This window comes from Amphiura filiformis, chromosome 3 (assembly GCF_039555335.1).
Source record: "Amphiura filiformis chromosome 3, Afil_fr2py, whole genome shotgun sequence".
NCBI lineage: Eukaryota > Metazoa > Echinodermata > Ophiuroidea > Amphilepidida > Amphiuridae > Amphiura > Amphiura filiformis.
This window is the reverse complement of record NC_092630.1, coordinates 60,055,657-60,070,283: the sequence shown is the minus strand read 5'-3', so window position 1 is coordinate 60,070,283 and position 14,627 is coordinate 60,055,657. Positions and strand designations below refer to the sequence as shown.

At 37.5% G+C, this 14,627-nt stretch overlaps 1 protein-coding gene across 2 annotated transcripts; it reads right to left on the bottom strand.

The window, feature by feature from the left end:
• Window positions 1-1,352: 1,352 nt before the first annotated feature.
• On the bottom strand, window positions 1,353-13,957 carry LOC140148856 (uncharacterized). 2 transcript variants are annotated; one of them, XM_072170942.1, is made up of 6 exons: window positions 13,744-13,957; window positions 10,558-10,809; window positions 9,783-9,971; window positions 8,439-8,774; window positions 6,960-7,289; window positions 1,353-3,671 (listed from the first exon to the last, which is right to left on the bottom strand). In XM_072170942.1, exons 1-6 carry the CDS (start codon window positions 13,805-13,807, stop codon window positions 3,508-3,510), a joined length of 1,335 nt encoding a protein of 444 aa, XP_072027043.1. In that variant the 5' UTR covers window positions 13,808-13,957; the 3' UTR covers window positions 1,353-3,507. The 2 variants fall into 2 exon arrangements, with proteins under 2 accessions (XP_072027043.1, XP_072027045.1); XM_072170944.1 differs by having other exon boundaries at window positions 9,783-9,968.
• Window positions 13,958-14,627: the final 670 nt, after the last annotated feature.

Genomic DNA, 14,627 nt, shown 5'->3' with positions numbered 1-14,627 from the left:
TATAAAGTTTACTTCGAGGACTGAAAAATGTCAAAAATTTAGATATTTTAATAATTTGCCATAAAAGTCATATATGTATATCCCATATATCCCGAATTTCAAAAGATCAAAATTAGTTGATATCAGAAGGACATTCCTCGTATTCAGAACCGGGATTCAGAATGCAATTCGATATGCCTGATGTGCTCTCAGGTCCCACAAAAAATAATGTGCAAATGTCGCTATCCGATTCCTTAAGCATTTCATGCATGACAGTACGGTATAAATGTGAATTTCTAAAACACAGAAATGCAGTAAATTTGATATTTAGCCCAATCTCAGGAACATGAATCCCAACTTTGGTGAGATTTTCAGCATATTGACGTTGTAGCCTATTGGATTAATTAAGCATATTTCTTCTATACAAGTTCAATAAATTGAAACACTTTATGGGACGTTTCAAGAGCCAAGGTCTGTCTTTTCATAAAGCCAGATGATGCACTGATCTGCTAGAGTTGTTGCCCGTTGACTTCTTGTTGGTATTGATTGAAGTAACACTCTCATCACCAGAGAGTTGATGATGGCACATTCAAATTAAGCCACATTTATGATGTATTGATTTCTGGTGATGAGAGTGTTGCTTCAATCAATACCAACAAAAAGTCAACTGGCAACCCAAGCAGCAGATCAGTGCATCATCTGGCTGATGAAAAGAACATACCTTAGCTCTTGAAACGTCCCATACAGTGTTTCGATTGGACTTGTTTAGAAGATATGCTTAATTAATGGAATATTACAGTCCTGATGAACTTAATAGAATGTGAGATGAAGTGACATTCATTTTATTGTCAAATGGGCCATTTTTTCTGATCATCATATCACTATTACAGGAACTATGCAACGTAGCTTAGTGTCTTTTATATTTTACTTCTCATTGTTGCACGTTCGTTCAGGTTTAAGCTCAACTTTCATGAGCACTATGACGTAGTAAGTGTTGTTATGTATGCGAATATATGTGGAGACATAAGACAAGAATGAGTAGTATACATGTGAGTTATAAAACAAAATCAGTTGTTTTGCACCTTTGCTAGTCAGTAATATAGATGTATACTAACATAGCCTGCTAGTGGTTAAGCCGAAAGCCGCGTATTAAAGACAAAATACATGAATTTGCAATATCTCTATCTAAGTAGAGAAATAAGCTACATGTTTTTAAACGGGGCTTCAACTTTGTCAATACCTATATTTTCAGCGCTTTTGCAAAAATATTCATTTCTAAAATACGTATTTACAATTCTAATGACTTATAAGACTAGTAGAGTTGCGCCATGGCAATCGCTCCGCGGAAATATGGAATTTGATAATACCCCTGATATTAATATTAATCGGTCTTTCGCCATTGCTCTTGAAATTAATAACAACTCGAGGATCAAGTAACACTTATTATCTTTAGTGCCGCCCTCTTGTGTGATATTATTGTATCGGTCAAACTTTATCGTAAAATTGAGATATCGTATAAATGGCGCTCCTAACCTACAGTCATAAATCCTGAAGCACTACTAACCTTTATGCTCAAGGAGCGCTTTGTGTTAACGAAATCTCAATTTTGTGCCTTGTATTCGATTTTCATTATCTAAATCAATATTATTATTATTGAAAAATAACACTTTGATGTTTTGCAAAAAAAAAGTTCATTCTACAAATCATATACTTTCGAAACTTGGTTGATTTATTGTTGTTAATGAGTTATGTACATTTTACAGAAGTGTTGTTGTTTGAACTTTGAACCCTCTTTACAACATAACTCAAGAACCACATGACCTACAGAAGTATATCTGTAAATATTTGAATTCTTCTACACGCTCGCTATGAAATGATCAATGCAATTTTTTGCCGAAGCTCACTACCATTCGCAAGATGCTGTGAACTACCAAATCGCAACAGTTTAAAATGGTTGCTAACCTTAAGGGATCATGAATTGTATTAACAATTTATATTTTTCTATCACGAATCCTTATTATAAGTCGAAATAATGTTCTCCACTCAGTCTCTAGTGTGGTTATTAACACATTTTATTTTTAGAACTTAAAAAAATGGCGAAATTATCTTTTGGGAGGGTCGAACATACGAAAGCAAAATTGCTTGTAGGGGTTTGGAACTTCATTTGATTTGAAAGGAATATAATATGCAGTTTCCCGTTAGTGTTAGTGTGGGGTCAACCCACCCATAAAGATCACTATTTTATTTATAGTAATAACAATATATTTTAATTGTTTCTACTTTTGATTCCCTCTTTCCACCTTCCTCGTGGTACTTATTCAAGGGTTGATTGATGAGAGTGTGGTCAGAATGTCGATTCGGTTTTAAAATAAGTTGATTTTAAAGTAAAATATTGCTTTTATTGTGGAATATATAGAAACGGAGTGAACGAGTCCGACAACGTGTATTTTAAGAAGTTGTTGATACATTAAATTAATCTAAATATTAATATTATTACATAGTATAGTTATGCAAAGATTTATTCATACGGAGCATCACGTTATTAAGGCATCAAATGCCAATAATAAACACCGTTCATATAACCCAACAAATAGTTTAAAAAACAGTATTATAACCAAGTATATTTATTGTGTTATAACAGTATATTATGTGCTCTTATATTTTTATACAACACCTAAACACAAATAAGTGTCACTTCCACGTGATATTATAAAACCGAGTTTGTCTGCAAGACATTCACAACCAGGTTGTTTCGTGTCATTTATTTATCTCTGTAATTCTTTGAGGGTGAGTTGGTGGTTCGGGTACTCGTTTCTAGTGCATGAGGTCCCGGGTTCAATTCCTAGCGGGGGTAATTTGCTGGTAGTGTTCGATCCTTGAAGTTTGAGGGTTCTTAAACGGCAGTATCCATGAATGGGAATTGAAGCAGTCATATAACAGTATGGACAGTTACATAATAATGATATGTTGCCAGTTCAAGGCTCTACTCTCAAGGAGCAAATACCCTCAGCAAATTGAATTGGGAATTGAACCCGGGACCTCATGAACCGGAAAACAGTATGAATTATTAACTATTCCAGCTCCAGTGACACCTCATTAATTTCCCTGGCCCTTTGGATGAATTGAAATAGGTATTAGTATTTTACTTTGAAAAAATCAATACAACAGGGCTGCAGTGCTTGTTTTCATGCCCCTCCATTTAACACAGGGCTAAGCATACACAGAACAATATGCATGAGGTGTCACTGGAATTGAAACAAGTAATAAATGATAACACCAACATAATAAGTTCAGTTTTCCGTATTGGCCCATGGCATTTAGAATACTCCGTCCTTCGGAGGTGACGGCAAGCCGTCGATCCTGTGAATATGAGCAATTATGTCTATGTTTAGGCATACTCCTTATTCAAGAAAAATACAGCACTATTTTTTTGGAATTAAAAAAATATTATCCTGTTTTGCCAAATGAAATATAGCTAGTTCTGATCAGATGTCGGACTTTCCATAGTTGGTATTGTTCTGGGAGTGATTAGACGGGGCAACAATTTCCAGTGACTTCCACCTCACAAATTACTCTATGTGCATCACCGCATGATACATCTACCCACTTCAGTTGACCTGCCTCCATTGCCATGCAATTTTCATACGACCAAAATAAGCCAGGATCTTGTCGAGGGTTTCCATCCTGCCAGACTACAAAATATAATAACAACAGATTCAGATTAATTTCAGAATCATCAAATGGTACAAGTAAAATCTAGGAGTTCTTTTGAATTCATATGTGGTGTGATAGAGCAAATTCAGTCTGAAGTCGGGCATATTCAATTTTCAATTTCTTATTGGATTGTAAAAAGTATTTGCAAAGCTACATTTTGCAGAAAACCCCATTGAATTCGGACAACCAGTTTAAAAGATATGAGCAGTTTTGAAAACAAAGTACAATTTAAACTTTGTCTTTCATTTCCCTGTAACAAAATCGAATAGCCCATTAAGGAAATGCCGCTGGTGACCAATCACACTAGCGCGTAATCATGCGATATCCAAATACGGCAGCCAGCGCCCGCGTAAATGGTTCGAACGGTTAACACACAACGCGGTCATTTGTAAAGCGTACTTATGTACTACGTCAAGAGATACTGTCATTACAAAAATAAATTGCATATACGTCCGCGTATTAAAAAGTTTATGTCTGTGATTGGATTAAACGTATCCCGAATATTCATGAGGTTATGAATGTAAATAATGCCAAACATGCCAAATGTGTACTTAATAGAATTTGACCAATTGTGGCAACTTTCTTATATCTTTCGCGTGAAATGAAAACTGACCGAGTCCTCGTTGTTGAAATTATACTTTGATCAGCTCGTAATCGACGGGAATTATTAGTCTTTTACCACTACACCGAAAAGTAGACCCACGTATAGGGTGATATAAACATCTCAAAAATGTAACTAACCCCCTTAAATAATGGCCATTATTCAAAAAGGGCTATTGTATTACAAATCTGTAAAATGCGTTGGAAGCAGAATTTATATCTGCGCATTTTGACACCTCATATGATACGATAGCCCAGAAAACAATAAAACACCGGTCAATTTAATGTAGTGAGGTCCAGATTTGGAAGTTGCACTTACATACAAATTTTTACAATACAAAAACACTCAGATATCATTACACAGATTTCCTTCCTTTACACTGAATACAAAATCAATACAAGAGTATAGAGATTTATACGTGTTGGTAGTAGACATCAAAGAAAAGTTTAAAACTAGTCAACAACACTCACGTTTTTGTCCACTGACACCTACGAAACTAAAGTGAATGAGCTACTGAGCGACCAAAAAACATACAGTAAGCTTAACAAAGATCCCACCACTACTTACAAGAACCAATTACTGAAACTGTTGAAAGAACTTAAGAAAAAAGGTTCCATCGATCAATATCTTTATGATAAACTGCGACCTTCGGCATGTATTATTAGTCCCATGTATTTACGGCCTACCGAAAGTACACAAAGCCAGCATCCCTGTTAGACCTAATGTTTCGAGCATCGGGTCTGTGTGTTACAACTTAGCTCGGTTCGTGGCAGATATTTTGTCCCGACTGGTCGGGAATTCCCCCCATCATATTCAGAATACCCAGGACTTTGTTGCCAAATTACAAGATCTTACCTTAGATGAAGCGGAAGTGCTTACGTCCTAAGATGTAACCGCTTTGTTTACAAGCGTCCAAGTTAACGGTGCCTTAGAAGTTGTTAAAGAACTGTTAGATAAAGACGACAGCTGGACCAAGCAGACATATCTCAACGCTAAGGAGGTGGTCAATCTTTTAGAATTTTGTCTCACCACAACCTATTTCAAATTCAGAGATCAAATTTACCAGCAAGATCATGGATGTGCGATGGGCCTCCCCGTTAGTCCGATCATTGCCAATCTATACATGGAATGGTTTGAGCAGAAAACAATAGCTTCTGCCATTGACCACCCACGAATTTGGTTGCGTTACGTGGATGATACCTTCGTGGTTATCAACAAAAACAAGGTCCATCAATTCACAGAGCACATCAACAGCCAAAACGAGTTCATTAAATTTACCAACGACCCCGAAAAAGAGGGTCAGTTGCCTTTTTTGGACACTTTGGTAAAAAGACAAGCAGACGGTACAGTTAAGGTCAGTGTATATAGAAAACCAACACACACTGACCAATATTTAGCTTTCGACTCACACCATCCACTAGAACATAAGCTTAGTGTCATTAGGACCCTCTTCCATCGGGCGGACACATTGGTCACTGACTCGGAAGACAAAGATCAAGAACTTAATCACGTCAAATCGGCTCTGAAACGTTGCGGCTATGCAGATTGGAGTTTCAAACGGGCTCAAGTCAAGAAATCTAAGAGCGACCAACCTCATAGCGCTGCGGACTCCTCTTCAAAAAAGAAAAGCTTTGTAGTAGTCCCCTACGTTCAGAACTTGTCAGAAAAAATCAAAAGAGTGTTTGGCAATTATAAAATCTCTACTGTCTTCAAACCACATCAAACTCTTCGTCAAATACTTGTCGCGCCCAAGGATAAACCGCGGAATGATGAAAAATCAGGAGTGGTGTACCGCGTTCCCTGTGGAGATTGCGACAGAGTATACGTGGGAGAAACGATGCGAGTTTTAGGAGAAAGACTGAAAGAACATACTGCCGACACCGCCTCAAATACATCAGCAATTGCAGAGCACCACAAGCGCACAGGACATGATGCGGACACTGACAACGTCGAAGTGCTCTGCAGGGAAGAAAAACTATTGCCAAGAAAAGTGAGAGAGGCCATTTTCATCAAGAAAAAAAACTCTTAATAGGGACGGGGCCGAGAACTTTCCAAGATCTATGACACTTTACTTCTAGAAACACCTGACAAAAGGTCAAAAAAGGACATTGTCAACAGGAAGTAAACTGCATACATCAGTCATTCACTAGTATCCCACCGCTGATGACGGAGTATGGTTACTCTGAAATTATTCGGACAAAAACGTGAGTGTTGTTGACTAGTTTTAAACTTTTCTTTAAAATCAATACAATTTACTGCAACTTTCAAATCTTGGGTTACATTGATTTGAATGTACGATGTGACGTCCATATTTAGTCAATTGCTGCAAATGAGGTGTCAAAATGTGCAGAAATAAATTTTGCTTCCAACGCATCTCACAGATTTGTAATACAATCATCCGTTTTTCAATAATAGTCATTATTTAAGGGGGTTAGTTACTTTTTTTGAGATGTTTAGTTGATCTGCCTGGACTATATTTAGCGTGTTAAAGAATGTAGACGAAGTATAGGACTTCAACTAATAATTTGTAATACTTCTGGCGATATATTACAAGACAGTTCTCCAAATGAAATATAATGATATCAATCCGCGATGTTATAAGACCCGCCGATTACGAGCTGATCAAACGATATAACGATTATCTGAAATTCTTAGCCATACCTACCCCAAAATCCAGTTCCAGTCATTGTGTTGAAATCAAATGTGTTTCCAGACTCATCGATACACACCCATTGTCCCTCTACCGTTCCTTCCGTTGGTTCGTCAGAACATCCTAACCATATATAGCCATCGTAACCAAAACCGCGAATAAATTCGTTTTCTTGTTTGTCGTTTATTACAACCATACGAGCATCCGTATGAAGATCAACACAAGCTTGTTTAGCATCGGCCCAATTATACGATGCTACAAACAATCCAGTGGGAATTTCATAATAGCAACTTCCCGCTCCCGAATATGTCCATATTGATGTGGCGTTGCATTCACTAGCCATGTCTAAATAAATGGAGGAATAACCGAGTATTGTCAATGAGTATAGTATGCTCTCGTCGCAACACTTAGCTACTCTTACTGAACCATTACACTAATCCTTAGCTATCCTATCCCTTAAACTTAAAATCCGATTGTTATAATATGAGACTGAACTAAAAAGACTAGTTTGCGTCTGACGTCAACTCTTCACAGCCCGTGATTGGTTAGTAGTGTGTAAAAGGTTGGTTCATTTTGTACTTTTATCGGAGAAAAGGAATCGCACAAAATGGCAAAAAGCACCTTTTTGACGCACTGTTGAAAGACCTAACTTTTGAGCCGGTTTGTATGCTTGAAGGTGCAACATTAACCATAAGGCACGCTGTTTTAACGCCGCGTTCGAAACTCAATCATCACGACACAAACAAACAAATTTAACAAACCGTTTGATTGACGTCATACGCAAACTAGTCTTTTAATTCTGTCTTAGATTATAATCATATAACAACAGTACGAAAAGTTCTTCGGTAACATAATTTCTTTTGAACAATCTTACATACATGTTCCGTGGTTTGGTAAAACATGGCCCGGATTGATAATTATATGGGGTGTTCTTGATACAAATTGAGGGTTTCAACGGGTTCAGTATAATAGTGTCAAGATTTCGTCAGGATTAGCTTCGAGTTCTTCAGGACAAAACTTTAAAGATATCTGCATAATGTACAGAGTATCAAAGTGGGCTGGGCCGTCCCTTGAGTAGTGTGCTCCTTATAATTATCTGAGAGATGGTGGCTCTAAGAAGAGTCGTTTATTGTAGTTGCCCCTTTCCTACTGAATATTCGATGGCTCTGAAAAGTGCCGCTACAGATGACTGCCCTTGTGGGTAGCTCTAACAGAAGTAGCTGACTGACTTTACAGTGTTATACTTTACCTGCAGGGAACCCATTGAAGTTCTCAATATATATGGCAACATCATTTACTAATTAATTGCAACCTTTGTTAATATTTACGAATCCTTTCCAAACTAGCCTTTTGAAGGGAGTTTTTGTAAAGAATGTTACTATAAGTCCGAGACTGTTAAGTCCGAGAATACGTTATTATATTTTGTGGATTCCTTTCCTAGGACTATCCAGAATACAATATTGAACACCCCAGTAAGCATGGTAAGATACGTACCTACTAATTCAAACAATGATGAATATAATTTTAGACCGAAGAAACTCCCTTCCGAGCCCCCACAAAATTGCTCATAGTTTCCTGGGCATCGAAAGAAACATTTTTCGTCCGGAGCTTGTCCGAAAATGTTGTAGTCGGTTCCATCCTCACCGCAGGTACACCAACCACCTTGTAATCCTGCATACCTCATGTGTTTGGAGAAACAATGTGCAAAACAAAATTCCCGGCTCATGAAATCGCCGCTGACGATTAAGCTGTGTGGTAATGCCAGTGGAAACAGTTTTATTGGTAATGTTGGTAGTCCGTCGCCAAAACACCCGAGATAGTTTTGACCACCTTGTAATGAAACAATATGAAATACCATTAACAAAGGAATATGTTTTCTGTTTGGGGCTAATAAGTACAGCTTTATTATAATCACAATTTATTTTAATTTACTTTCTGCGATTCTATAAATTACAAACGATAAATTTACGTTATCATGTTTGAAATTATTACCATTATTAGGTACCATTTTTTATAAAGAATAATATTCTTCCACCATAACTTGAAAATTCTCGTAAATCATTTCAGACGGATAATGTATAGAGTTGAATTTATACCGCTGAGCCATAGCAATTAGATTTTAGCCAATGAAGTAGAACGCTTTGTGTTACGTTGGGAAAAGCGCGCTACCTCATTGGTCAAATACCAATCGCTCGTCGCTCAGCGATGGAGTATAAATTCAGCTTAACAGCATTTTGTACGTTATCAACAGACAGGCACATTAAAGCAATATTATAAGAATAATTTCTCAAGAAGAGGCCCCCAATTATGTTGTGCATTTGGAAATGTCCAATAAATTATTATAATTATGTTAATTATACACCAATCCGAGAAGCGTTTACTGCATTTGGCCCTCTATTGACGGAACCACAGATGTAGCAGTGCGGGAGATTTAATTTGTTCAATCAATTCATGATCGTGTATTGAAAATCACTGTTGTGCACAATTCTGTATAGCACACTAACAAGTAATTGATGAAACCCCGGCCTTGGGACACCGCAGTTTCACGTCGGGGACACCGCAGTAATGGCGTAGTTGGATTGATGTATAGTCCCTATTTCTGTCAATGGTCAAGGTTTGATTGGACTTTCCCCCTGGAAATTTCGTCCAATGCCAACACTGAGATGAAGTATGGGATAATCAATGGCGAAGCCAAGGAAAGGGGGGGGGGTAAGAGGACGGCTGCTCTCCCCTGTGAGAAGTCTTTCCTCCCTATGGGATGCTGGTCGATCTGATATTCACTCTGCCTATACGAAATAATTATTGACCTGGTGTGGACGATGTATGGGGGATACTTACTGTTATTATTTGAAGCAGTCAAATTGGTATCAGGATTGATATACGAAGTGATATTGGCAGACGCAGTCAAATTTGAAGTGGTGTTGGATACGGCAACTTGACTGCTGTTTTGTAATATCTGTTCAGGTAGCGGAGTATTGGATACGGCTACTTGGCTACCAATAGTCGGCGATATTGTCCTTGATGCTGCTTAATGAAGTCAATAAATAAATAAATAATTAGCATCAAATTAAAATATCATCATAGTTTAACTTTAATATAATAAAAAAGATAGAACGCTACATGTAGTAGTATTGGTTTGACACTATGCTATTGACCCGGTCATCTCAAAAGAGGTTCTACCCACAAAGTGCGTGTTGCATGTGTACGCCTGTCAAACGCGTGCTTTAATTACCGCATACGCTTTGCAAAAAGCCTCCTAGTGTGTCGCTAGAAAGGCGCGAGGAAAAAAATGCACTTTTTGCGCGAGCGTTTGCAGGGATAACCTCGTTTTGGTAGCAAGATGGCGGATCTGTGCAAAGGGGCGAATAGCAAATTAAACTCTGTTTAAGGCACGTACATGTTCCTTTTGCAGCAATATTACGTAGTAATAAGTATTAATTAGATTGTAACTTGTGTTATTGAGATCATAACATTCATGGTGCATATAATTCGATGCGATTCGTTGTTGATTTTTTTTCTTTTCTTGAGACGGTTCACTTTAACTTGCCAATATTAAAGATTAATTGATTGAATTGTACATAATTAAGTTTTACTTGAAAAAAGTCATGAATACCTGTGCTTGTTTGCTTTATAAACGCTGAAAGGACGTCTTCAAACCACATTTGTACATCACTGCAACCGTCGATACAACACTTGTCAGTTGGTGCAGGTGGATAAATCATATGTTTACCGACGGGTGAAGCAAATACACGAGTACAAGTCCATCTCTGGTATATCGGTAGCACCCAGCGCAGTCTACCACCTTCGTTTGGGTCTGCCATTCGAGTCACGAAACACACAAAGCCATCGACAGTATAAAAATATCCTTGAAAAAAACCCCAAATCAATATGACCATCATTAGTAATAGTAATAATTTTAGTTTGGTGTTGTCCTTATATTCTTTATGTGGACCCTGCATGCAGATGGCAAGAAACTAAGTAAATACCAGAAATGCCCGTAAAGTGTCGATGGTAGGGTTTCCAGCCTTTTGAGTAGTGCGCTGACGATAAATAAATATTTATGATCACAGGTGATGCTGCAACAAAGACAAGTATATTCTCTTTTTTCTCAATAAACATGTGTCATAATGTCTTTCCTCTTGGTTAATATTGCAGAAGGAAACATAAAACAATAATCTCGCTGAGTTCCATCTGAAAATTCCGAGGCAGGATTGAACTCTTTTTTGTGTGTATCAGTTGCTCGTAGGTGATGTAATATTGCAAAAGAGAAGCTGATAAATCTGCAACAAGTTGGGATGTTAAAGTTCGCATGTAAATGAAAAATTGTTTGCGGGTAATGCTGTAATGAGAAAGTATACACTTCTTTACTTTACATGTTTTATGTAACGGGAACCCAAAGTGCACACTTTTTTACTTGAGTGTAATGCTGTATATTGCAAATTGCACACGTCTTTGCTTATAGGAAATGGTGTCACGGGAAAATGCAGGCTTCTTTGCTTCGGTAATGGTGTACGGGGAAGTGCAAATTTGTTTGTTTATAGGAAATGCTATAACGGGAGAGAGAACACTTCTTAGCTTACGGTGTAACGGGGAATTGGACACTTCTTTGCTTACAGATAATGCTGTTATGTGAAAAGCTGGGAAAGTATACTCTTCTTTCCTTACGAGGAAGTACACACTTCTTTGCTTTGCAACGAGGGGCACTTCTTTGCTTACGGGTACTAATACTGTTAATGGGAAAGTGTATAATTCTTACGGGGTATTTCTTTGCTTACGGGTAATGCTGTAACGGGAAGGGAAGTGGACACTGTTTTTCTTATGGGTAAGGCTGTAACGGAGAGGTGTGCACATTTCTGCTACGGGTACTGTTGTATTATTGGAAAAAGCGCCCTTCTTTGCTTTACGTGTAATGTTGTAACGGAGAAGTGCGCACTTCTTTGTTATAGTTTTGTTACAGGCATTGCTGTAATGGGAAAGTGCACACGTCTTTGCTTACGGGTAATGGTGTTATGTAAAAGCGCACACTGCTTACAGGTAAGGGACCGTTCACAAACACTTGTTAGGGGGTCTGATGCAAAATGGGGAGGGGCCTTAAAAGTTTTGACCCTCCTAGGGGGGGGGCTGAAAAAAGAAGTGTGCCCCTTTTTTCTTACGGGTAAATCAGAAAGTCTTTGCTCTGGGGTATGCAGTAGCCAATTGCATATCTATAGATAGGTTGGTACCCTTGTGTGAACTGTGTGAACTAAGTTCAATCAAGACATAAATTACACGGATAAGATGAATAATTATAAAGTCATTTGTAGTAATTTGGTACATTCATTAAGATCTTTAATAATTTGGTACGTTCATTAAGAATTTTAATTTAATGCTCTGATGGATATTAAATTAGATTGAATAGGAAAGGATACGCGGATGCATTTTTATCTTGACAAGCACCCATCGCAACTGGAGTTTATCCATAGTTCAGCTGAGAAAATCTCTGCATTTAAGGCAAAGGAATAAAAATTGTTATTACCCAAGAAAGTCTTAAAATAATTTACTTTATGGGTGCATCACCCTCAATTTCATTTAGGGGCGTGTTTGAATTATTGACAAACGGCACAGCGCCGTCGAAATCCTGAGCGAAAAGAATGCAAAAATACTTCCCCCTATATAACGCGCTTTACTTTCATGTTAACAAGTTTAAATATTTGGGAAAAAGTGATAGATTATCTTTAAATCGCACTATTTTGCAGTAAAAAAATAAATGTTGATGCCTTGTCCTTTACTACATGTAAGTAAATCAAACTAAGATACCAGAGGCATGATTATTTTCCTGACTTTGATATTTAGTTGTTGAAAAACATTTTGGTGGGATTATTTCCCGCCAAATATTTTCACCGAAAAGATTGCCTCGCGTTAACACGAAACGGGGTTGTGGCGCCATGGGCAAGGATACAAAAATATGTCGCTAAAACTGAAAGTTAATTGGAAGCTCGAGAATATAAAAAGTTGATGGGTGTGTGTGGGAGGGGGGGTAGGGATACTATTTTTTCAATATTTGTAGCAATATTAATCCTTCATATGACCAAATTTGCATGCAAACAGACAAACGGGAAGGAGCAATCACAAATTTTGGCGACACATTATATTAGTACACACACATGACCCATAAAAAATAACAAGCGAAGATTCGGCGAACCCTATCTCCCCAAGCCGGCACCTAGGGCACGTGCACCCACCCCCTTGTCCCCTTGTAGCTGTCCAGTGGCCTAGCCCCCTGACAAAATTTGCCTATTTGGCCCCCCACCACCACCTTCTACGTATAGCTGAGATTCATATCAACATTAAAGGATGTCTCCGGCAATCACGACATTATGCCTCATGTTAGAAAATTAATTATCAAGCACGAACCACGTGGTTTCATTTTGACCATAAAAACGAATTAAAACAGCCGTCTCTCAACATGCGATATTCAAAATTCCCGTCGCCGAAATTGTCCAGTACAATGACGTCCCAGTAATACAATGAAGGCTGCCAACAATTGAGCAGAAGTAACCATGACGTTATTGCACTAGACAATTTCGGCGTGGAAGTTTCGAATATCGCGTGTTGAAACCGGTTGTTCTTATTCGTTTTTATGGTCAATATGAGTTTGTTTAAAATAAAACCATGTGATTCGGGCTTGATAATTATTTTTCTAACATAATTTAAGGCAAAATGTTGTGATTGCCGGAGACATCCTTCAACACTACCTTCTAGGTATAGCTAAGATTCATATCAACATTAATTCAAATAATGAAATAATATGGTTACTTACCTGACATCAAATAGTTTATAAGTAGTATATACTTATAAAAGTTGAATATCATCCAGATTTGCATGATGGAAATTTGTCAAATCCAGTGCTGTTAAGCTGTTCAGATAACGAGTGTGGTAGGATATCTCTTTCCATGCAACTGAATTCATGTAGGGAAATACTTAAATACAATTACCCCCATATGCTTTCTGTTGGTGATAACTGAACATGAACTCAAAACTCATCAGCGTATTTAAAATATTAACAATTATTTCTCTGAACGTCGATGCGTGCAAGGTAAAATTTAATTAAAGTATATAATCACCCTTTTATTAGCTTAATGCAATTTCTTTCTAGTTCTACTTTATTTGTTGTTGAATCATTGATGACGTGCGTCAGTAGTATATGGGCTATTCCAGAAATTGATTCCAAAAATTAATGGCACCCCCCTAAAAAAGACATGTAAGTTTGTACCATAAATTTTTGGGAATTTCCAGACCAAAATTTTATCCAAAAAAATTTGAATTCCCAGTGTCCCTAAAGAATACAGGTAAATTTTGGCCAAAATTTTTAGGAATTCCCAAGCCTAAAATAAAAAGGTGTCTTTTTCTTGGGAATACCCATGTCTTCTTTAGGGTTGTGAAAATAATCACCTTTTTTTTTTTTGGGGGGGAGGAAATTCCCAGAGCAAAAAATGATGGAAAATTTTGGGAATCCCATGTCTTCTTTAGGGGGGATGCCTTTAATTTCTGGAATAGACCAATATGGTCTAACGCTTCAAGTGCATTAGGGCACTGGTTAAGCTACTTGGCATGTTTTGAATAAATAACATACATGTATTGTATTAGCGTCGAACCCACTTGAAATATTTATGAATTACTGGGAAATGTTTCAATCAATTTTTA